This window comes from Dendrobates tinctorius, unplaced genomic scaffold (assembly GCF_039654945.1).
Source record: "Dendrobates tinctorius isolate UK_male_01 unplaced genomic scaffold, ASM3965494v1 ptg000060l, whole genome shotgun sequence".
NCBI classification, from domain to species: domain Eukaryota; kingdom Metazoa; phylum Chordata; class Amphibia; order Anura; family Dendrobatidae; genus Dendrobates; species Dendrobates tinctorius.
The window spans coordinates 14,338,794-14,365,112 of NW_027361728.1; the positions used below are offsets into that span (position 1 = coordinate 14,338,794).

At 43.1% G+C, this 26,319-nt stretch overlaps 1 protein-coding gene across 1 annotated transcript in view; it reads left to right on the plus strand.

Moving 5' to 3' along the window:
* MELTF (melanotransferrin) overlaps positions 1-26,319 on the plus strand; it is a 207,836-nt gene that overhangs the window by 49,194 nt on the left and 132,323 nt on the right. The window contains exon 2 of the mRNA XM_073578729.1: positions 13,157-13,311. Coding sequence (XP_073434830.1) covers positions 13,157-13,311 — 155 coding nt within the window. The remainder of the gene's footprint in view (positions 1-13,156; positions 13,312-26,319) is intronic.

A 26,319-nucleotide genomic window follows, 5' to 3' on the forward strand; every position in this document is an offset into this window, starting at 1 on the left:
CATAAGGCAGCTCCCCCATAGAATATCCTGTAGCCCCCTAATAGGGCATAATGCAGTTCCGCTCATATAGTATGATGTAGCCCCCTGAGAGAATGCAGCCGCCACAGAAAATAATGTAGCCCCTTCATAGGGTATAATGCAGCCCCTCTCAAAAGGTAAAATGCAGCCCCCTCCACCTCCATCATTGTTTTCACCATCCACCCCATCATTGTCCTCATCACCACCTCCATCATTGCCTTCTCACCCACCACCTCCATCATTGCCTCCTCCCCCACCACTATTGTCCTTTCCACCACTACCATCATTGTCCTTTACACCACAACCATCATTGCTTTCTTCTCCACCACCCCCATCATTGCCCATTCCAGCACCTCCATCATTGATTCCTCCCCCACCACCCCCATCGTCCTTTCCACCACCAAAATATTGCTTTCTCCTCCACCACACCATCACTGTCCTCTCCATCACCCACATCATTGCCAATCTCCAATACACACACACAGCACCACTATCCCGCACACAGCACCACACACAGGCAGCATCGCACCACTCTCTCACACACACACAAAGCACTTCACCACATACACACACACAGAAAACACCGCACCACATACACATGCACGCAGGCAGGCAGACACACACACACACACAGCACCCACTCACCTCTCCACATGTTCTCTGCAGCCGCAGCACATCCCGGCAGCTTCCTCTCTGAAACAGCTGCGATGAATGATGACATCATCCAGCAATGCTGTGTCAGACTGGAAGTGCCAGGCAGGAAGCAGGACGGTATCAGATCCCTGCAGCTCCGCTCCGGTACCAAGCTGCAGGGATTGAAATCAGGGTTCACTGCCCTTTAGGGGCCCACCTCTGGGCCCCCGATTCAGCAGCACCGGCTTTACATGCGGGCAGTATTAGCCTTAGCCTGCAGCTAACACTGTCTGCTATTAAAGTGAAAAGATATTCACTCCTCTCCATGCCCATGGGGGCATGGGGAAGGATGAATATTAATTACTCTTTAACATCAGGGACAGGCTCCTGTCTCCAGCTGCTGCTCCACTTGCACTTCCACCTTTCAGTTCATTATAAAGTCCTATGCACCTTATTACCACCACTCCTCAATAAGTTTTAAGTCTCCAATAGCATCACAATGAATTGTGAGATGGGGGAGGACCCTATCAGGGGCTTAGCACCCTCCTCGAACAACCCAATTCATTTCACATCCATATCTTATGTCCTTCTCCCCCTCCTGTTCGTAAGTCCATTATAAGTCTCCCTTACTCCCATCCCAATCCCCCACATCCATCTTTGTTGTCTCCACCACCCCCATTTTTGCCCTCTCCACCACCTCTATGATTGTCTTCACCACCCCAACCATTGTTCTCCTCCACCACCTCCATATTCCCTCTCCAACCCCAATCATTGTTCCTCCCCACCACTCCCATAATTGTCCTCCTCACCACCCCATTATTTCCCTCTCTACCACCCCATCATTGCCCTCCCCCATTACCTCCATCATTGCTTTTCTACCTCCTCCATCATTGCCTTCTCTCCCACCACCCCCATCATTGCCCTTCCCACCACCTCCATCATTGCCTTCTCCCCCACCACCTCCATTATTGCCCTTTCCACCACCTCAATCATTGTTTTCCCCATCACCTCCATCAATGCCCTCTCCAACACCCCCATCATTGTTCTCCCGCACCACCCCCATCATTGTCCTTTCCACCACCTTCATCATTGCCTTCTCCTCTGCCACCCCCATCATTGCCCTTTCCATCTCCATCATTGCCTTCTCCCCACCACCTCCATCATTGCCCTCCCACCACCTCCATCATTTCCTCTCCACCACCCCAATCATTGTTCTCTCCCACGACCTCCATCATTTCCCTCTCCAACACTCCAATCATTGTTCTTCCCCACCACTCCCATAATTGTCCTCCCCACGACCCCATCATTTTCCTTTCCATCCTTCCATCACCTCCATCATTGCCTTTTCCCACACCACCCCATCAATGCCCTTTCCACCACCTCCATCATTGACTTTTCCCCATCACCACCATCATTGTCCTTTCTACCACCACCATCATTGCCTTCTCCCCCACTACCCACATCATTGCCCTTTCCACCACCCCCACCATCATTGTCCTTTCTACCACCAACATCGTCTTTTACCCCACCACCCCATCATTGCCCATTCAACCACCCACATCATTGTCTCCTCCCCCACCACCCCCATCATTGTCTCCTCCCTCACCACCATCATAGCCCTTTCCACCCCCCATAATTGCTCTCTCCAGCACCTACACACACACTCCCACCAACCCCATCATTGCCCTCTCCAACACCTACACACACACACACACCACTGCTCACCTCTGTGCTCACACACACACATACAGAGTTAGAGTATCACTCACCTCTCTGCACGCTCCCGGGCAGCAACAGCGCTCAAACAGCACCTCTCACCTCTGCGCACACACACTCACACAGAGCACCACTCACCTCTCGGCACGTTTCCCACAGCTGCAGCATTGCCAGCAGCTTCCTCTCTATGGCACAGCGGCAGCACGCTGAATGATGATATCAGATAAGAAGCGCGGGCAGGAAGCACAGGACGGATCCCTGCTGCTCTGCTCCGCTGCCGTTTTCTCCTATTGGCAGCGGAGCTGCAGGTATCGCTCCCTGCCCACCGCACATCTGGCCAGGGCCCCCCCCCAGAGCCTCAGGGCCAGAGAAATGGACCAGATTGCAATCATTATTAGCCTCCTCCAGGGGCCCCATTCCACCACGGGGCCCCCTTCCACCTCCGGGCCCCGGTGCATCCGCACCGGCTGCACATGCGGTATGTCCTCCCCTGACTCCGTTAGCATCCAAGCATGTTCACTCATCACTAATAATTAAAAAAAAGACATACAGTGGTTCCATCAAGTTGGACTTTCTCCATCAATTATATATTCTCTATCACTAGATTATTTATAACCCACATACTTTGTAGAAATCTGAGTGTTAGCCCACGTGTCAGATTCAATGCTGATGTGTGAACAGACTCTGAAGACCACCATACACAATAGATTACTGCCAGCTAAACGATGGTTCAGATGATTATTTGGCTGGCAGGTATCTTGGTCAGATCTCCCTGTACATATGAAATGCTTGTTTGGCCTAATGAGTACTCCAGTTTTCTCTATGAGAGGGCTATTGCCAGTCAAATATGGCGACAGCTTTTCTCTGGGAAACAGTACTATCAGCAGTGTGAAATCGGACATGTCGGATAGATATTTGACAGTTGACATTGATCTAAAGTGTATGGGGTGCTTTAGGCTCCAATCAGAGACTACAAAAAGCTAAGATTTGGTCTAGTGTGGTAGTAGGACATTTCAATAGCAAATGGCGCTCACCAAATACTGCTACATGCGTATTCTTTAATCTATTACGAATACAAACAGGCAGCAGGCAGGGAGAGGGAAAGGAGGTAGTGCAAAATAACGTCCATTTCACGCTGTCAAGGCACTTCTACCGGTCCAAATCTTGCCTTGACAGTGTGAAATGGCCGTTGTCCTTCACTACCTCCTCTCCCTCTCCCTGCCTGCTGTCTTATTTGTATTTGTAATGGAGTTAAGAATATGTATGGTGCAGCATTTGGTGAGTGCCATTTTCTATTTGCCATCTGAATGCTACTGATTGATCGCCAAGGCGTGCACCACCAATAAGCGCTGCTGCTGGCTGATGTGTTCTGTATGTGGGAAAAGACTTGTGCTATTATATTAGAAGCTGGTGCCAAATAAGCTCCACTTCGATTTTGATGTATTAGGAAATTTGATTCCACTTTGACCTCAGGAGATTTTTTAGGTATTTATGAACACAGTTGGTTGCCGGTAGGTGAGCAAATAACGTAAAGGCCCCTTCACACAGCGAGATCGCTGATTTTGTGATGCAAGTGATCTCACCAGCGATCTCGCTGTGTGTGACACGCATCAGCGACTGGCCCCCCGCTGGGTATCGCTGATCGTGCACGAATGTCCTGGGCCGTTTTTTGATCGTTAGTCTCCCGGTGGCCAGCACGCATCGCTGCGTGTGGAAGCGGAAGAGCAACGATCAGCGAGCTCCCAGCGCTGTAAGCAGACGCTGGGAGCTGGTATCCAAGGTAAATATCGGGTAACTAAGCGCAAGCGTCGCTTAGTTACCCGCTGTGTACCTTGTATACCTGCGTGCTGGCACTGGGAGCTGGTATCCAAGGTAAATATCGGGTAATTAAGTGACGCGCTCGCTTAGTTATCCGATATTTACCTTGGATACCAGCGTCCTCGCTGGTCCTGATCGCTGGTGAAATCTGCCTGTTTGGCAGCTCACCAGCGATCCTGACAAGGTCGTATCGTTGTCAAGGTCACTGGTGCATCGTTTAGTGTGACGGTACCTTAAGAGGTATATCTGAAAAATGGAACTTGGGGATTTGTACAGTGTGGGAATTTGGAAGCCATATCAATGGGATGGAAGAGTGATCAAATATCCTTTCCCTACCAATTTGTTAATATAGCATTAGGGCATCCACTGCTTGGTAAGGTTTTTAACAGGCAATGGGAAAGGTCAAGATTTTATAGCATTCTAATGTTGTGCCAAGTATCCCATCCATACATTATAGCATGGAAAAGGCTCAGTAGGGACTGGGTTAGACAGAGAAGTGGTGCTGCAGAGCAATCAGCTTAGTAAAAGGTGGGAGGAGATTAGAATGTTAGGGAATAAAAAGAGTGAGGTTTCTAACTTTATTTGGAGTGGCAAAACAAATCTAAAAATTAATTTTGTTTAATCTTTGGGGCAGACAGTGACTGGAATTGCCTGTTAGTAGCTGGGGTAATCACAATATTTTTTAGAAGGCTTGATCTGTAAATGGGTACTTCCATAGTTACATAATAAAAGAAATACAACTAAACATACATTGTATCCAAGTTTAACATAAGGATGGGAGAAGATGTGGATGAAGGGATGGGGTATGGATACATTTTGCAATTTTGTTCCCTTATATTGATCGAGAGAAGGGAAAAAATCTCAATGCGTGAACCAATCTGTCCGAAAGGGGAAAATTTTTACCTCCTGATTCCAAGAGACAAACGTACTTGATCGTCATTCAAAACAAGAATTCTGTCTAATTACATAGGTTTAGATTTTTTTAGTTTTTTGAAAAATAATTTCAGGTTTTTTTTCTTTAAGTCAAAGGGAAATAAAGTGGTCTCTAGGTCCTTTAAATGGGATGAGATATTTAACCCCTTTATGTTGAATCTATTTTTATTGAAAAAACAAGTAGACAAGGGAAGCAAGCATACAAGATAACAAAAGTTAGACACCCATCTGTACAAGATCATAGTATAAACAATCTCATGTAAAGCCTACATATCTTCTGAAATATGAACTTGTAACTTCACAATTAGGGTATATATTGAGAAAGCACAATTACCCCATCATGAACCAGACTCAAAACAAGTGACTGGCATTGTAGGTTGGTTAACCCAGCTACATAGCATACATTAGCATTTGACTGATATGCAATAAAATAGACTGGAGAGCAAACCTTTCTCTCCCACTATCTTTGGTATATTGGTAACATAAATGGGGAGATGCATTAACATAATAGTCGCGAGCATTCATAGTGTACTTTAACATATATCAACAAGGGTGTATTACAGAAAAGAAAAAGGGAAAATATAAGAAAGAAGAGGGAAAGAGCCTGAAAGAATTTAGGATGGAACATTCAGGAGTAGTAGGGTAGTAGGAAGGGAGAGAGGGGGATGAAAGGGAAGGGAAGAGACAGGCACCAATCCTCTGAGCCAGCCCCTAAGAAGCCTCCTCGACCAGTTGGGATAGCCCGGCCATTTCTTTGAATATGATCCAGGGATGCCAAGTACGAATCAAGCGGGAGTTGTCCCCTTCCATTTCCGCCATCAGTTCCTCCATCTGGAAGATTTCTGCAAATTCGGACACCCATTCCGCCATTGTTGGCGGTATTACTTCTCGCCAATGGCGTGGAATAACCATGCGTGCTGCTGTGACACAAAACCTGAGAAGACTCCGCTTCTGAGCGGATATGGGGCCCGGAAGGATCGAAAGGATGGCAATTTGCGGGGAAGGGGGAACATAATCTCCGGAAATTTTATGATAAGCCAGAAACACCTTCTTCCAAAAAGATTGTATAGCGGAACACTGCCACCATATATGAAATAGTGTGCCTCTCTCAGTTCCACAGTGCCAACAGGTGTCCTCTACTGATGGAAAAATAGACTTTAGTCTAGCGGGGGACAGATACCATCTGGTCAATATCTTGAAATTTTTCTCCTGTGCGCCCCCAGCCGGGGACATTTTGTGTGTGACTAGGTAAGCTTTGTTAAGGTCCTCAACCGAGAATTTACACCCCATCTCCTCTTCCCATGCCCGAATATAACTCGGGATCACCTCCGAATCCTCAACATGGAGCTCCTTATGTAAGAGAGAAATCAGATGAGAAGGAGGGTCCTGCTGCTGTAATAAATTTTCCATTCTTGTTGTGGGGGGGGGCAGGAATTGCGGTCAGCTATGTTTCCCTGGATAAACGACTTCAACTGATTATATTCCATCCAGGAGAGCCCCCCATTGGGAAATTGTTCCTGTAGGGTCTCCAGAGGTGTAATCTCTCCTCCCACCAGTACCTGTCCCTGACGCAAGTCCGAGCCCACAAGCCAACCTAAAAAACGTTCCCTGAAATGACCAGGGGGAAAATCTGAATTGCCAAAAATTGGCGTCAGCGGATTCAGGGCGCTGATCAACTTCTTCTTAATTTTTATGCGATTCCAGAGTCGTAATGTCTCTCGCGCCAAAAAGCCCGTTGATCCCTCAGCGTCGTTTGGAGTAAGGTCATAACATCAAATCCAGGGAAGGTGTCGCAAGGGGATGTCAAAGGATGTCTGTTCCAATTGAACCCATTGTTTAGAACGGAGGCCAAATTGCCAGTCGAATAGACATGTTAGTAAGGAGGCTCTGTGGTAAAGTTCTAAATCAGGGAGACCCGCACCGCCCCAGGACTTTGGAGTAGTCAGACTGGTATACTTTAAATGGGGCTTAGAAGCCTGCCAGACAAATCGGGTCAATGCAGATCTAATGGTTTGGAAGAATGCCTTTGGCGGCATAATCGGGACTGCCTGAAACAAATATAAAAATCTGGGAAGAACATCCATTTTAAAGGAGTTCATCCTGCCAAACCACGAGATGTTCCTTCGTCCGTACTCTTTCAAACGTTTCAGGGTTGACTCCAGGAGGGGTAAGTAATTAACTTTGTAAAGGTCAGTCATATCGGTAGGAACCCGAACACCCAAGTATTGAATAGCTTCATTTTTCCAACGAAAAGGGAAATTCTACATTATTCTCGTAAGTTCTGCTTGTCCCAGGGATATATTAAGGGCTTCAGTCTTCTGAAAATTAATTTTAAAAATACTGACTGCACCATATTTTTGAAACTCCACCATCGATGATGGGAGGGAAATGTGCGGCTGAGATACATACAGTAGAAGATCATCTGCATAAAGAGAGACCTTGTAATGAACGCGGTCCACCCATTGACCGTGCACACTGGGGTTCCCTCTAATCACTACCGCTAAATGTTCCATAACTACCGTGTATAGAAGGGGCGACAGAGGGCATCCCTGTCGTGTGCCATTCTCGATGGCTATAGGATCTGACAGTGCGCCATTGACCCTAACTCTCGCCTTAGGGCTGGAATATAGAGCCGCAATCCTATGTAGGAAACAGCTCCCCAGGCCTATCAGTCGTAAGGCCGAGAACATGAATCCCCAGTGCACACGGTCAAAGGCTTTTTCCGCGTCAATCGACAACAGAGCCATCGGTTTATGTTTTGACTTAGCATGTGCAGTCAAAATGAGGATTTTGCCTATCCCGTCCCTCGTCTCCCTCCCCCGCACATACCCCACCTGGTCCGAATGCACAACCAAAGGTAGAAGGGGAACTAGTCAGTTAGCTAAAATTTTTGCGTAAAGTTTCACGTCTACGTTAATGAGTGATATTGGGCGCTAGTTGGTCACCACCGTAGGATCCCTTCCCGGCTTCGGTATTACCGTAATGAAGGCCTCTAAGGATTGTGGGACGAACGGGGAGTCGCCTGCGATGGAGTTAAAGACTTGTGTCATAATGCTCTGGAAACATCTTGTAAAAATGAGGGGAAAAGCCATCCGGACCCGGACTCTTACCAGCCGGGGTGCTCCGAATGACCTCGTCAATCTCCTCAGTTGTAAAATCTGCTTCTAATGGTTCCATCAAATCTGTAGTCAATGTCGGGAGGGCGGTATCGTGAATATAAGATTCTATTTGTGGTTGGGGGTCCAGGGGCGGCTGTGGGGGGTCATTTCCCTTAATATTGTACAATGTATGGTAGTAGCATCGCATTATGTCTAGAATTTTGGTTGGATTCGATGTCGCCTGACCTCGATGCTTCTGAAGGGATCGAATGTATGTGGTCTGACAGCGTGGGTGTAAAAATCTGGCCAGCATGCGTCCACATTTATTAGCTTGGCCGTATAATATACTTTTAAAACGATTTCTATGAATACGGGACATCTCATTTAGCAGAGACTTCAGATCGTCTCTACATTTGATCAGGTCAGACTGCGTCTCCGCCTTTAAGTCATTCTTATGAGTCATCTCCAAAATTAATATTTTTTCTGTGAGATCTCTAATTTCTTCATTTTTCATTTGCTTTAAGCGGGAGCCATGTTTAATAAGAACCCCTCTAAGTACGCATTTAAGAGTTTCCCCATTTGATAGGCATGGCAGTAGCGTCGTGTTCGTGATCTTGTAAAAAAGTCGCTATAGTAGTTTTAACGTCAGCCACACATGAAAAGATTATCGTTCAATCTCCACGTCCACTGTCACGTCCCCGAATCAGGAGGGCTAATGTCCACAAAAACTGGAGCATGATCCGACCACAGGAAACTCCGAATGGACGATTTCGGGTCCCAGGCCAACGCGCAATGACTGAGAAGAAAGAAATCTATTCTGCCGTATGAGTTATGTGGCGTGGAGAAGAACGTATAATCCTTCGTGCTGGGGTTAAGGAGTCTCCAAACAACAGTGAGATGTAGGTCATGAAGGTCTCTTTTCAGAGAGGTCAATTGGCGAAGAGAGAGGTAAGACCTCACCGCTGTTGAGTCCTGCGTCGGATTAAGAGTCAGATTAAAGTCTCCCCAATGACAATAACCCCTTCGGCGAAATCAGCTACTGTCTTCAAAAAGGACCTCGCAGCTCGAATTTGGTCCCAGCTGGGGGCGAACCACCCCGCTATAGTATATGTTGTTGAAAAAAATCTGGATTTTCAAAATCACGTATATTTCCTCAGTATCAATTAGCATATCCAGTATGGTATGTTGGAGGGACTTGTGGAGTGAAATGGAAACACCTCGGGACCGTGAGTCTGGGTTGGCGCTATGGAACCAAGTCGTGTAATAGCGGTCGGGTATATTAGGGACATGTCCAATCTTAAAATGTGTCTCATGCAGTATCAATACGTTAACTCTTTTCTTGTGCATACCATATAAGATATGCGACCATTTCTGTGGTGTATTAAAGACCCTAACATTCAAGGAGCCAAGTGTAATCTTTCATGTGGCAATCTTACCAGGCATTGTATTTGCAGTCTGGGGCCGAGAGAATCAGGCCTCCTCTGAAAGGGTAGGTCCGCTCCGAGGTCCGGCGCCTGCTGTGGAAAGGGGGAAGAGACTAGTAGAGTGGGGATAGGTTGAACACTAAGAGTGAATAAAGAATTAAGAGTTAGAAAAAGCAAAGTAACAGTAGAATTAACGGTGTGAGTGCGAGTAAGCACACACCCACAGGTAACGTGGAACCAGGAGGAGGTGTGTACTAATTGCTGTACGTCACAATGGCAGAACAGCACCTCCAGGGGGGGGTAAGTGTACGAGAAGAAGAGAAGTGGAGACCCGTCTCCTCCGGTCCCCGACCCCATGGAGATATAACATTCACATACCCCTAAAACAAGAGATCCAACCCCTTAAGATTATATATACTTATATCTACCGAATCCATGAATCGTTAACACATCACGCATCGTGTATAACTACTGTAGCATCAGAACTGATAGTGTTATGGAAATCACAATCTTTAAATCTGAAACAACATAAGCTTCCAGAAATCATGCCTTTCGTTAAAATGGAGCACTACAAAGTGGCGAGCCACCCAGGTGTCTGAAGGTGTACAGTAAGAAGACATAGCCGTTCGAGAGTACATAGGAGAGGGCAAGGGGAGGGGGGGGAGAGAGGAGGAGGAAGAGAAAGAAAATCGACTGATAATGACAACGGATTCAACCTACAAGTTTGCATTGCTAATAAAACTGGTGCTCCATCCCTAACCCCCCATCCATTCATGAAAAAACCCTCCCCGAATCACAGAACTTCTCGATCAGTCATTCTCTCTTTCTCCTGGATGTGCATGCCCAAGTCCGTTGGGACGTCTTCCGGGTCGGCGCTGTCGTTGAGGAACTCGTCCCCTGCGAGGTTCATTCATTCTGTAAAGGGACGGTAAGGGTGGCCAATCGGGGAAGTCCACCTCAGGTACATCCAGAGCGGCCGAGAATGCCGGGATTCCGCTAGGATGGCTCAAACGATGCACTCTGCCCCTTTTCTGAACCCGGAGGCAAAATGGAAACCCCCAGGTATAAGGAAGATCATGTTGTCGTAGCTCATCTAAGAGTGGGTGAAGGGCTCTGCGCCTCTGCAAGGTCCATCTGGATAGGTCCGGTAGGAGCTGCATGTGGGTATCCAAGTGCTTAATGGGTCCTGCCTTCCTGGCCGCTCCCATGACTGCATCTTTAAGTTGATACTTATGGACCCGGCAAATCACATCTCTCGGTGGGTCCTGTTCACTAGGACGCGGGCCTAGAGCCCTGTGAGCACGATCTAACTCCAGTGGAGTATCTTGGGGCCTGTCTAATACCGAGTTGAAAATGCCTCTCAAAGTGCTATTTAACTCTTGAGGGGGTATAGATTCAGGTAATCCCCGTACTCTTATGTTATTCCTGTGTCCCCTGTTTTCAGAATCATCTAGCATCTCTGCTAGGGTCTGCAGCTGTCTAGCCTGGGTAGCCATGGCAGTCTCCTGAGCCTCTACTCTTTCGTTCAGGGAAGCTAGAAGCGGATCATGAGATTCAACCTTCTCTCCATATTGTTGGATATCGTCCTTAAGTATGGAAAGCTCAGCTTTGTAAGAATATTCCAGGCGAACAATATATTGTTCCATGTCTTGTTTCGTCGGTATGTCTCTAATCTTATCATGTGAAATCGACTCCTATGGGTGTTGCAGGTTGTCCCGCAGGAAGAAGGGCCGAAAGTCCACACTGTGATGTTAGGGTCGCTGCTAGTTGAAGGGTAGGTGGGGGAGGTAAGACTGACGGCAGGTCATTTTGATGAGCAGGTGTCATGGAATGGTTAAGCTGCCCTCTCATTGTGGGATCCGCTCCTTCTTGCATTATATCGTCACCTGTGATGGCAAAGTTGACTTCAGGGGGAATAACATGATGATCTCCCTGGGAGTATGGCGCAGGGTGTTTCAGGGAGGCTTTTCCTAGGTCTGCACAAGCCGTACCAGTGTGAGGCCTCTCTGGCCAGGCCACGGGGTCTCCCTGTGAAGCGCATGTTTCCAGGGGCTCAGCGGTGCCGTTACCGCCATGAGGAGATTGCCCCGTTCCTTTTATGGCCGCCGGGGTCCCCCCATCATCTCCTCTCCTCCCACGTTGCTCCCCCACCTCCGGTACCTTGTTCCCCGCTGGCAGCGGAGCTGGTTGTCCCCTGCGTGCTGCATTCATCATGGCTCCTGCAACCTTCTTCTTTCCCGCCCCGTGAAGTAGCGGGAGATGCTGTGGGGAACCTTTTCAGGTGCCGTGGGGCCTGTGGGCGCACTCCCTCGGCTTCTCCTGGTGGACATCGGGGTGTTAGACATCTGAGTGAGTCTCTGGTTGGGTTGGTTCTCGGCATAGGAGCGGGAGCTCTCCAGGACGCGTCCTCACTCCTCGCCGGCCATGCCACACCCCATTTAACCCCTTTATGACCTTGCGATTTTCCATTCTTTCGCTTTTGTTTTTTCCTCCCCTTATTCCAAGAGCCATAACTTTTTTTTACTTTTCCATCCCTATAGCCGTATGAGGGCTTGTTGTTTGCGGGACAAGTTGTACGTTTGAATGACACCATTCATTTTATCATATGATGGACAGTGGGAAAAAGTCCAAGTGCGCTGAAATTGCAAAAAAATTGCAATTCCTCAATTGTTTTTTTTATTTACCATTTTAGTTATATTGTTAAACTGATCTACAAATATGATTTTCCAGGTTAGTACAAGTATGCAGATATCAAACATGTATAGGTTTTTGTTTTATGTAAGTGTTGAAAATTTTTTTTTGCAAATTTGTAAGAAAAAAAAATATTGCCATATTCCAAGAACTGTAGCATTTTCATTTCATGGGATATGGGGCTGTGTGATGGCTTATTGTTTGTGCCCTGAGCTGACATTTTCATTGATACCATTTTAGGGTAGATACAATGTTTTGATCACATCTTATTGCAATGTTGCGGTAGTTAAAAACCGTAATCCTGGTGTTTTGATTTTTTTTCCTCATTAGGCAGTTTACCTAGCAGATTAATTTATTTTATATTTTGATAGATCCAACTTTTATTAATGCAGCGACACAAAATATGTGTATTTTTTAAAATAATTATATTTTTAATGAGGCAATAAAAAGGGGATTATTTCAAGTTATTTTTTATTTTTTTTTCATATTTTTTAAAACTTTTTCACTGAATTTATTACCGGTAGTCTCCTTAGGAGGCTTGAAGCTGTGATTGTCCAATCACTTATACTATACCTAGCAATGCTAGGTATAGCAGAAATCACGATCTGCTATGCGTTCATAGGAGGATCATAATGACAGATACGGGAGTCATTAGCAGATCTTTGGCTGTGATTACAACCAATCAGATCCTCTCTATGACAAGGGCACCGATGGACAGGATTAATGAAGCTGATGATGTTATAATATTAAGGCAAAATTATTTTAAAAAATAATAAAAATATTCGACTTTGCCATGTAAATCTGACACAATATTTTTTTTTTCAGTATTTTGCCTGAGTGATATCCGATGGTGTACAGTCTCTGAAGCAGAGTACAAAAAATGCAATGACATGAGAGCATCCTTCTCTGAAGCAAAGATTGTGCCTTCTTTATCCTGTGTCAGCGGCACGTCACAGTTGAACTGTGTAAAAATTGTGCAGGTGTGTGGAAATCTTCATGAAAACACATTGACATTACTTTCACATTGCCTAAAAGGGGCCAGAGTTTCAACATATCTACTTACAGTCATCACATTATAAGTTTAATTGTTCACTTCCAGAGAATGAAAACCTGTCCTGTTCATGGCTTGCTACACTCACAGTATATTTAAAGTTCTCTCTTAAAGGTAATCTGTCAGCATTTTTTGCTATGTAATTTGAGAGCAACATGATGTATGGCAGGAGTGCACAACCGTTTTTGGTCCAAGGGCCACATAGCTATAGTGAGCCAATCCCAAGGGCTGCAAAAATGTTTCAATTGGTAGCTATATGACTATATCACCAGCATCTCCATCAGTACATTAATACATCATCAGAGCCATATTTTGAGTATTTAAGGAGTATTTGGAGAGTTTCTGCTCCCAAAAATCAGTATGAACGCATGTAAAATTACACTGAGTTTTTGGAGTAGAAACTCCCCAAATCGCCCTCAAACTCAAATAATCTCAAATTTCTACATTTTGAGGATTTTCAATTTTTAACATAGGCATGAAGCATGTTGTGGACTACTACACGTGTATAAGATCAGAACCACCATCAGCACTTGAATACGGAGACAGAACCACCATCAATACATGAATGCAGCACCTGAACGACCATCAGTACATGAATGCAGCACCTGAACCACCATCAGTACATGAATGCTGCCTCAAAACCACTCTCAGTAGATGAAAACAGCACCAGAACCATCATCAGTACATTAATTCAGAGGCAGAAACACTGTGAGCACATGAATGCAGAGCCAGAAACACTGCCATCAATACATGAATGCAGTGCTGGAAAGGCTGTCAGTATATGAATACAGCACCAGAAACACCATCAGTACATGGGTGCAGCACCAGAAATACCGTCCATGAATGCATAGCAAGAACCCCTTGAGTACATTTATACAGCACCAAGCTTAGTACAGTCATCTATTGTTATCGCAGGTAAGCCCCGTAAATAATTGTATTGCACACATTTAAAATTTCCAGTATGTCCTTAACAATGGGAACTAGATATTGGGAGTTGTTGTTCCCAGTCATCATCAGACTGAGGACCATATAGGAACCACAATACTGATGAAATACAGGCAGTATCACAAATAAACAATTACACCCAGGAACCTTACAGGTGACATTCTCTCTGATTGAAATAATTCCCATCCCTTTTGTTGAACTGCAGTACAGACACCATGATGAGATTTCACACCCACAGCTCTTTTCTCCAGACTTTGCTCTTCTCCGTCGTAAGCAGCACATCTCAAAATGGTGACTTTAAAAATAAAAGTACCATTATGCTGCCCCATAAATAAAAATATCTCCCATGCTGTGCCCCTGAATATATTGCCCCTAACTTGGCTTCCTGCACAATATACCCCCCACTCTTTGCCTCTCCATAATATCCTCTCTCTATAATATCCCCCACACTGCCCCCTCTTCATAAGATCTCCCAGGCTGCATCACCCTCCATAATATCCCCTCATGCTTCCCCTCTCTATAATGTCCTTCATATTGCCAGTCTCCATAATATCCACCCACACAGCCTCTCTCCATGATGTCTCCTCACATACTGCAGTGAAGTCCCACCACCTCACTGCCTCCCTCTACACTATGCCCCCTTACACAATCCCCTCCACACCCATTACCCCATACAGGGCTGCCACCAGGAATTTCAGGGCCCTATACTGGCAACATTTTCAGATCACCTTGAGGTTCTGCCCAGGCTCCATCCCAGCTCTGCCTCCACGCCTCGAACCTTCTAAAGTCCCCCCACTCACTTCTGCACCACGTCCTCATCAATCACACATTAACATTTCCCATCATACACCATATCACATACATGGCCATCAGCTTTTGTTTTGGTCAAAAGATTGCTTAAGCCTGCCACCATGACTGTTTTGGTAGGGCCCTACTCTACCCTACACATAGAGACCGAGTAATACCACATACAAGGAACAAATACCAACACACTGTGATCAGACCACATACTACCACCTCATAGAGGCTGAATTATACAACATACAAGCAAAAAATGGCACCACGCTATGGACGGTCCACGCATTACCACCACATAGAGAACAAATTGTTACGGGCTGGCAGAATGCACCAAATAAATAAAGATGAAATAATATATGAAATATGCAGCACTTACCAATATAGCTGAAAAACTGTGCGTCTTTATTTCACATGAATTCCATCAATGGATATGTGGACATGCAGGACGTTAGAGGAATGCTAGGGGACGGAGGTGCCAGACAACGGCCGTTTCGCGATTACTCGCTTCTACGGGTCCAAGGGAGGGAATTAGCTTAAGGTCAATTCCTTTATAGGACCACAGACCTTACTAATTAACATACATAACGAGTTGTGAGACAAACATTTACAAAATTTTTTTTTTACAAAAAATAGTTATAAAATATACAGAGTGCAAGATACTAGTAAAGAATAAAACTTTCCATGTCAATTTACAAGATAATCTGTAGTTTTACAATATCATAGGAAGATTATAATCTAAATAATTTTACATATAATTTTTTTTATATAACATTTTTTATAAAAATACTAGATCGATATAGATCGATCCGGTCATTTAGTCCCAAAGGACCTTGTGCGTTCACTTTCAGGATCCATTTCGCTTCTTGTTGCAATAAAGCTTTGTCATGGTTGCCTCCTTGAGGTGGAAAATTGCCCTTTTCAATTCCTGCAAAACTCAAACTTTCAGGGTTAGCTTTATGCACATCTTGAATATGCTTGATTAATTGCAGTGAGCCCTTTCCTGAGGTGATAGATCTATAGTGTTCACCAAAACGTATCGTAAGTGGTCTTATAGTTTTTCCAATATAAAAATAACCATATGGACAGAAAATAATATAAACCACGAATTTAGTTTGACAAGAAATGTAGTTTTGTACCTTATGTTCAATAGAGCCAAAATGTATAGAATTCCCTGTCAGATGAAGATGACAGTATTTCCAGTGACCACATTTATAATTTCCTTTTATTGATAAATCTCGTAGCCAATTTTTTTGATGGGGACGAAGTCTATGATGTACTAATAAATCACCTATATTATGTGCCCTTTTGTATGCAAATTGTGGAACTAATTTACCATCTGTGTGTAAAGTTTTTTCTGCATCAATGAGATGCCAATGTTTTCTCACTGCTGCATGTATTGCTCTATCCATTGGACTATGATTGAAACAAAAATTTAATTTTTTTGTAGGTTTGACTACACAATTTAATTTTTTAGTCCTTTCCTTTAATAAATCCATTTGAGAAAATTTTTTTACCCTTTCATGTGCTTCATGTAATAAAGTCATAGGGTATCCCCTTTGCAATAAACGTTGTTTCAGCTCAGAAATTTGTTCATTAAAAATGGTTTCATCATTATTCAGTTTTCTTACTCTTAGCATTTGACTATATGGAAGTCCCTTTTTAGTATGTAATGGATGAGCGCTCTTATAATGTAAGTAATTATTTGTTGCGGTTTCTTTTCTAAACACTTCTGTTTTTAAAGAGCCATTTTTTATTTTAAATTTGACATCAAGAAAATCTATGGTGTTTCCACCAAATGAAAATGTGAAGCGCATGTTGTCACTGTTCACATTGTTCAGGTATTTTACAAAATCTGCAAATTCTTCCTGAGAACCTCCCCAGATAATAAAAATATCGTCCACAAAGCGAAAATATGCTTGTAAAATTTTAAGTGTGGATTTAGAGCTGTTTTTATATAAAACTCTTCAAATCGAGCTAGAAATAAATTTGCATAAACACAAGAGACTGGCGTGCCCATTGCTGTGCCCACCCTTTGTATATACCACTTATCCAGAAATTTTAAGACATTATGTGTTAAAACATAATCGAGTGACTCGATAATAAAGGAAATAAAATCCTGTGATTTGTTTGTGTTATGTAAAATCTCCTTTATTGCTGCTATGCCTTTATCATGGTGGATGTGGGTATATAGATATTTATAGATATAGATGTGGTTGCCAATGAAAATCTTTCCATTTTTTCAATAAATCTCCCGAGTCTTTTACAAAGGATGGCACTGCTTTTAGTAAAGGTTTTAGTAGCCAGTCCAAGTATTGCAAAAGTGGTTCAGTGTATTGTAAGGGTTCCTGTTGTGAGTTCATTTTCCCCTTCGTCACTGAGGTCTGGTGAACTCCCTATTCTGGTAAAGGAAGGTAATGAGCCTGATTATCAGGCACCTGAGCCTAATGAGGATGACTGGCTCAGTGGAGTCACGGACTGGATATAAGGCTGCCAACGCCCTTCTGCCCTGCGGGTGATTTCTCTGTGGACTTCTAGGACACCAGTCTGATTCCTGCTCCTCTAAAGCTAAGTTTTCTGCTTTGCCTGTTAGCATTTGTGTTTTGTTATTGTTTTTCTTGCTTTTCTGGATTCTGCCATTCCCTGCTGGGGTGAGCTGAATCTCCTTTTGCCAGTTGCTCTGTCTTCAGAATATTCCTGAGTACTGACATAGCTTTTTTGAAGCCTAGCGTCTTCAGGGCCTTTTTCACTGTCAGTCTGTTGGCTCTTATTTTCATAGGGTTTTTACGGATTGCAGATGGCAGCCTTCCTGTCCTTTCCTATCTAGTTAGCTTGGGCCCCGTCTTTGCTCAGTCTATCTTTCTGTCTGTGTTAGTGTTTTCATCTTGCTTCACCGTCATTATATGTTGGGGGCTGCCTATTGCTTTGGGGTCTGCTCTGGGGCAGTTTAGATTTCCTCTTTCTTTCTTTAGGCCTATTTAATTCTCCGGGTGTGTTTGAGGGGTCTAGGGCATCGTAGGAACCCCCCACGGCTACTGCTAGTTGTGTTGATAGGTTCAGGGGTCTGCAATCCGATAGCTGCCAACCTCTCTGGTTTTCTGGACTTAGCTAGCATTTCTATTTTTTCCTCCTACGGTGACTCAAACATAACAGGTTCCAACGGATTGTGATGAATAAGAAAATGCTCACACAAGAATTGAATTTACTAAATTGATTTAGTAATAAATGATAAGATCAAATAATAAACAGTATAAAACTATAAATACATATGCATTAATCAGAAACAAGCATTATTCATACGTTACATTATTCAGATAGACGTCGACCAGTCATCCTCCAGGAGCCAAAAAGAGCGTGAGCACATGTGTCCTAGTTCTTTTAAATGTCCAGCTAAAAGGTGTGTCCAGCCCCACCATGTGGGGAATGATGTCACAAGTCTATTGTGCATTGGCTATAAACACATCCCCTCAATACCTGTTTTAACCAGTATATAATACAGGAAGCTAGAGGGGGCCTCATGTGTGCCACATGGCAGAAATACAGCAACCTGGAGGAGGGGCTTCGTAGCACAAGATAACATCCTTGGGAAAGTTAACACACCCAATCTAATTAGGGTAATTGCCTTGAATATCAATGGTCCTTTGTTGAAGGATAAACAAATGACCAGTAATTTACATTCAGTCAAAGAGTTTTCCCCTGAAATTATAGGGTGACCTGGAGGCTCTTTTAAAGACTTGTGCACTTTTGACACACTATACCAATAAGGAATTTCTGGGTATTCTGGAAAGAGTTTTTCTGCTCTCTTTTTTGATAATATCCCCAATTGAACATACTTTCTTAAAAGAGATCTTAATTTGTCCTTATATTTATGCAAAGGGTTGTCACTTAGCATACAATAGGTATTACTATCATTCAAGTGATTTAGGGCACCTTGTATATAGTATGTCTTAAGGTACTGTCACACTTAGCGATGTACCAGCGATCTCGACCAGCGATATGACGGGGTCAGGATCGCTGGTACATCGCTAAGTGGTCGCTAGTGAGCTGCCACACAGGCAGATCTCACCAGCGACATCCCTGGGGACGGGGGTCGCTACTTACCTGTCACACTAGGCGATCCTGACGTCCTCCCACCCGACTCCACGCTCGTCGCTCATCTCTCCACAGGAAGCGCCGCAGGAAGCTGACGACGAGAAACAGTCCAGGACGTTCTCGCGTGATCACCGATAACCAGCGGGGGAGCAGGTCGTAGGTAAGTATCAGACACAGCGATGTCGCTAGCAATATTGCTATAATGTCACAAGTTAACGTCAGCTGACGAGCGGGGGAATACCGCATCCCACCTGTGTATGCCACCTCCATATCTAAACAAGCTTCATATGGACCCATTTACCTCCTGGACTATACAGCACTAGTTTCAAACAGATTAAGAGTCCATGATACCTCCAAGGAGATTTATTCATTTCCCTATGTATGGTTATATATTCCATTTTGCAAGGCATTTAAATCAGTACTCTTATAATAATAGGAGATACCATTTAGATCAACATGACATTCTGAAATCTCCATAGGAATCCTTACTTGGGTACCGGATTAGTATTTCGCGATAGCAGTCGGCAGACTGAGGAAGGCCGATAATAGGCCGAAACGTTTCCTGGACTGCAATAAATTATAAAATAAATCTAATTTGCAAAGGATTATTCAGTTGAGTGCCAAGTTACTTTATTATACATCCAGGGGTTTGACTGACCAAGAAATCGAAGTAATCATTTTTGATAGTGATGAAGACAGTGAACTTTCTTTGTCTGATGAAGAGTACATGCCACCAGCTAATGTCTCTACTTCATCGTCCAGTGATTCTTCAGATGATGAAGAAGTAATGGATCCAGCAGAACGTACAAATAGATCTTCCAAAACTAATGTTTTTTGTAACAGTACTGCTGAGGTTCTTGGACGAACCCCATCACATAATATTGTAAGAGTTGCTCAAGGAACTGTAGGAATTCCACAATTCTTGTCCAAAAGAGATATGTTCTGTAAATTTTTTTCAGATGATATTGTAGATGAGGTAGTTTTGTGTACTAACTTAGAAGGAAAACGTATAGCTTCAGGAAGAAAAAAAACATGGAAAAATATAACAAAAGAGGAACTGTATGCTTATATTGGCCTTACTCTTCTGGCAGGGAGTACAAAATCATACAATGTTCCTATCAGAGAACTCTTTATGAACCCTTTTTCAGATCCACATTACAAAGCTACAATGTCAGTCAATAGATTTGAGGATATTCGGAGAAGCCTTTGTTTTGATGACAAGAGAACTCATCCTGTCAGTTGTTGCGGTCATTAGTAAAGTAGAAAAGGAACCTTTGAAAAGAGATATTCCTGCAGCATGTTTACTGCAACTTTTATATAAAAAACTTTTAGACAAAAAAACATTATTATAAAGAGTTATATCGAATGCGTATATTGGGCGTTTTAAGCCCGTTCAGTTACTCTTTTGTTTTTTTTTGCACATAGTAATGTTTTGAGTTAGTCACATCTTAGGCTGTGTTCCCACTGGCGCTGGGGTCTGCCAGGAGGTGATCCGTAATGGATCTGATCTCTTGGTAACTCCAGTTAAGGCTGCTGGAATGCTGGGATTCCGCCAGCCTTGCTGGGGTCACCAGGAGGTCAGATCCATTTCAGATCTCCTCCTGGCAGACACCAGCGCTAGTGGGAATGCATCCTTACTTTGCAAATTTCAAATAAACTTTGAAAATTATTTTTGTTTGAGTTATTCCATGTTATTTGCACACGGGCCTAAAAGGCCCCTGGTATGTGAAAGTGTAGATTTTTATGGTCATGCATTCTAGACTATAGATAAATAGCTCCGTCTGTTAATGTGGTGATTTGTGTGCCCTAGTTTGCCGTTCATCTGTTTGCTCTTTGCTGGGATCATTCAACTTGTATAATTGAACTGAGCACAGGGTTTATTTCACTCACTTTTTATCCATACAATGGACACTGACGTAAATTTAGAGCTTTCTGATATGAATGCGGTTGAACAGGGACTTTTAGCAGGACGAGAGGATGCAGGGGAGTTTTTTGCAGAGTGCAATCTTAAGGAAGAGCTGCATATTATCAGCACAAGATCACTTGAATTTAAAATACAATCACTAGCTGAAAGAGAAATCCGATCATTTTGGACTGTAAAATCACTGAAATCATATACTAAATGCAAGAGAGGTTTACGCATCTTCAAGGAAATTTCACAATTTCAAGATGATCCTATTTTCCAAAAGAAATGAACTGAAATCCTTCACCAATTGTCATGTCGGACACTGTTCGCACCAGGGTGTCCGGCAGACAGCGGTAATACCCCATCCTACCACATGGTTCTCAGCGGCGCTGGTTGGTTTTCTGATCCGGCTTGGATTGGGTTAACCAGGCTGTCATTCTGGCTGAGGGCTTAGCCATGCCCTCTGTCTTTAAATTGCCCTGTGTGACTATGGGCGTCGCCGACTATAGCTCTTGCCTTGTGCTAAGCGATACCGGTCTGGAGTGGTGGTCTAAGGAGCATACGGTTGCTGGTGTAGTATATTCCATTGTTGCCATTTTGCCTCCCTGTGTTGTATTATTTGGTTGCCCTTGCACATTACTGTATTCCCCTGTGTGTACGCGGTGTGGTGCATTCCCGTTATCCCTGTCCATACTTATTTGTGGGGTCTGGTGCTTGGTCTCCTCACTGGGTGGAGGGTGGTGGGTTCAGCTTAGGGCTGGACAGGAGACAAGGACAGGGTGGAGGCCCAGGCAGGCACACCTTCAGTGTAAACCCTGGGTTGAGGGACAGACAGGGTTTCCCCTAGTCTGGGGGACACCGCAGGGGCCCCGGGGTTTCAGCCTAAAGTTACCTAGGCTTCCCATGACACCAATGTTCTCTCAATTTATTATAATTGGTAGCAGAGAAAAATGAGCAAGAGTATAATGATCTGACTGAACAGTTGGAGAAAGCGAAATCAGAATTAAAGTCACGCTACACAGAAAACCAAAATACAAATTTTTACAAAAAATTGGATAAAAAACTTGTATTACAACAAATCGACATTAAACAGAAGAAAAAAGATGCGTTTTTGAGAGATAAAAATGACTATGAAAATAACATGATTTTCTCCTGGAATAAAAATCGTTCCTCTTTTTTAAAAAATGGAGATACAACATGGCTCATAAAAAGAAAAATAACTATGAAGAATGGACCACGGATTCGGACACAAGTGTTGCAGAAGATCGAGAGGACTCAAGCATGCTTACTTTTCCTTCTACCTCTAATAACACGCCCCCTTTGGGAAAAAGACAAGGTCGGAAAAATACAAAATCAAGGAAAGAAACGCAAGCAAGGATCATGGAGGAAATAACACCTCCAATGGACAATCTACGTATAATAAATCTTTCAAAGCGCCAATTATCCAGTGAACACACTGAAGTTCTATCTAAAGGCTTAAATTTTTGTATTCCCGAAAAATTTGATTACGTCGATTTTAGGATTGAATTGTTTAAAAGTTTTAGAAAGCTACATCTTAAAAAATCTTTTTCTAGTGTTTCAGCTGCAGTTTCTGTTTCTTTACATGAAGGTGAGAACCCTCCAACTATTGGTCCTTTAGGCTTTATGTTAAATTCAGATATCTGTCCTAGACAATTTTTAAGTGATGTTGCAATGTTAATAAGTATAACTGAACCAGATTTCTCCTTGGAATCAGCTAATTCCAACGAAGAAATACCAATACCTTTTAAAGGAGGAATAAAATCAAATTTCATGTCTCCCATATCTCCTGGGAACAGTATCGATTTCTTCCATGATATGGTCATCAAGGATGTAGAAGCTTAACTCTATCCAATGTCAGAAAAAAATGTGAAAGCATCTGAGATGAAAGCTTTGGAAGAAATGAAGGGATGGAGTGATACTGTTTTCAGGAGATCTGATAAAGGAGGGAATTTGGTTCTTTTGGATAAGACATACTATATACAAGATGCCCTAAATCACTTGAATGATAGTAATACCTACTGTATGCTAAATGACAATATAAGGACAAATTAAGATCTCTTTTAAGAAAGTATGTTCAATTGGGGATATTATCAAAAAAGAGAGCAGAAAAACTCTTTCCAGAATACCCAGAAATTCCTTATTGGTATAGTGTGCCAAAAGTGCACAAGTCTTTAAAAGAACCTCCGGGTCGCCCTATAATTTCAGGGAAAAACTCTTTGACTGAACCACTTTCACAATACTTAGACTGGCTACTAAAACCTTTACTAAAAGCTGTACCATCCTTTGTAAAAGACTCGGGAGATTTATTGAAAAAATGGAAAGATTTTCATTGGCAACCACATTTCTCCTTTGCATCTATTGATGTTGATAGTCTATATACCCGCATCCACCATGATAAAGGCATAGCAGCAATAAAGGCGATTTTACATAGCACAAACAAATCACAGGATTTTATTTCCTTTATTATCGAGTCAAAGGGTGGGCACAGCAATGGGCACGCCAGTCTCTTGTGTTTATGCAAATTTATTTCTAGCTCGATTTGAAGAGTTTTATATAAAAACAGCTCTAAATCCACACTTAAAACATTTACAAGCATATTTTCGCTTCGTGGACGATATCTTCATTATCTGGGGAGGTTCTCAGGAAGAATTTGCAGATTTTGTAAAATGCCTGAACAATGTGAACAGTGACAACATGCGCTTCTCATTTTCATTTGGTGGAAACACCATAGATTTTCTTGATGTCAAATTTAAAATAAAAAATGGCTCTTTAAAAACAGAAGTGTTTAGAAAAGAAACCGCAACAAATAATTACTTACATTATAAGAGCGCTCATCCATTACATACTAAAAAGGGACTTCCATATAGTCAAATGCTAAGAGTAAGAAAACTGAATAATGATGAAACCATTATTAATGAACAAATTTCTGAGCTGAAACAACGTTTTTTGGAAAGAGGATACCCTATGACTTTATTAAATGAAGCATATGAAAGGGTAAACAAATTTTCTCAAATGGATTTATTAAAGGAAAGGACTAAAAAATTAAATAGTGTAGTCAAGCCTACAAAAAATTACATTTTTGTTTCAATCATAGTCCAAAGGATAGAGCAATACATGTAGCAGTGAGAAAACATTGGCATCTCATTGATGCAGAAAAAACCTTACACACAGATGGTAAATTAGTTCTGCAATTTGCATACAAAAGGGCACATAATATAGGTGATTTATTAGTACATCATAGACTTCGTCCCCCTCAAAAAAATTGGCTACGAGATTTATCAATAAAAGGAAATTATAAATGTGGTCACTGCAAATACTGTCATCTTCATCTGACAGGGAATTCTATACATTTTGGCTCTATTGAACATAAGGTACAAAACTACATTTCTTGTCAAACTAAATTCGTGGTTTATATTATTTTCCGTCCATGTGGTTATTTTTATATTGGAAAAACTATAAGACCACTAACGATACATTTTGGTGAACACTATAGATCTATCACCTCAGGAAAGGGCTCACTGCAATTAATGAAGCATATTCAAGATGTGCATAAAGTTAACCCAGAAAGTTTGAGTTCTGCAGGGATTGAAAAGGGCAATTTTCCACCTCAAGGAGGCAACCATGACAAAGCTTTATTGCAACAAGAAGCGAAATAGAGCCTGAAAGCGAACGCACAAGGTCCTTTGGGACTAAATGACGGGATCGATCTATCAGTATTTTTATAAAAAAATGTTATATAAAAGAACTGTATGTAAAATTATTTAGATTATAATCTTCCTATGATATTGTAAAAATACAGATTATCTTGTAAAATGATATGGAAAGATTTATTCTTTACTAGTATCTTGCACTCTGCATATTGTATAACTATTTTTTGTAAAAAAAAATTTTTTGTAAATGTTTGTCTAACAACTCGTTATGTATGTTAATTAGTAAGGTCTGTGGTCCTATAAAGGAAATGACCTTAAGCTAATCCCCTCACTTGGACCCATAGAAGAGAGTAATCGCGAAACGGCCGTTGTCCGGCACCTCCCACCCCAAGCATTCCTCTAGCATCCTGCATGTCCACATATCCATTGATGGAATTCATGTGAAATAAAGACACACAGTTTTTCAGCTATATTGGTGAGTGCTGCATATTTCTTTCTTTTTTGCTTCACATTGAAATATTCAAGTTTTTTCATACAAGCACCTCCGTTTTTTGACTGAAATATATACTGCAATACTTCAGATAAATAGCTCCGCCTGTTAATGTGGTGATTTGTCTGCCCTAGTTTGCCATTTTTCTGTCTGCTCTTTGCTGAAATAATATATGAGGTGTGTTCGCAGCCCGGGCCCACCGTGCAGAGGTGACTAACTGCAGCTGAACAATGAGGGAGCGGCTTGTAGAAGACAGCCGGACACCAGTTGATAACCACTGACCCGGTTTTAGCAGGCACGAACCCCGTTGCTTCACGAAGCACATACCAGCCGGCGAACAACCGCCACCTGTTGACGTCACAGGTCACGGTAGTGTGAACCACCGCTTAGTACGGTTGCAAAGTCCGCCCTGACGGACACCACTAACCAGCCTATCAACTGAGCTGGAAAGCGCCCCTAAGGCGCATGACGTTTAGGCAGACTGTTATCAATGGGTCACCGAGGAGGAGAGTGCAATAGGCTATGCCACCATAACACCAGAGAGGTTGGTTGCTCAGCAGGTTGCAGACCCCTGATCTTAACAACACAACTAGCAGCCGTGGAGCGTTCCTACATTGCCCTAGACGCCTCGTCACAGCCAGAGGACTAACTAAGCCTAAAGACAGAAAGGTGAAATCTAAACTGCCCCGGAGCAGATCCCCAAAGGAATAGACAGCCCCCAAACATATATTGTCAGTGAGACAAGATGAAGCACAAACACAGACAGAAAATAGACTGAGCAAATGATGGGGCCCACACTGACTAGATAGGACAGGACAGAAAAAGCACTGTCTGCAATCACGCAAAAACCCTAATAATTCCAACATGACTGATGTACAAAAATACTGAGGTTTGAACAACCTCGCCCCCACTATATCAGCACTCAGGTGTGAACTGGAGGCTAGCAACATGCTAATACAGCAGGGGACTGAGCAAACAAACACAAGATACAAAAATACAGGGCAGGAGCCAGCAGCCCAAGGGGGAGCAAGCTGACCC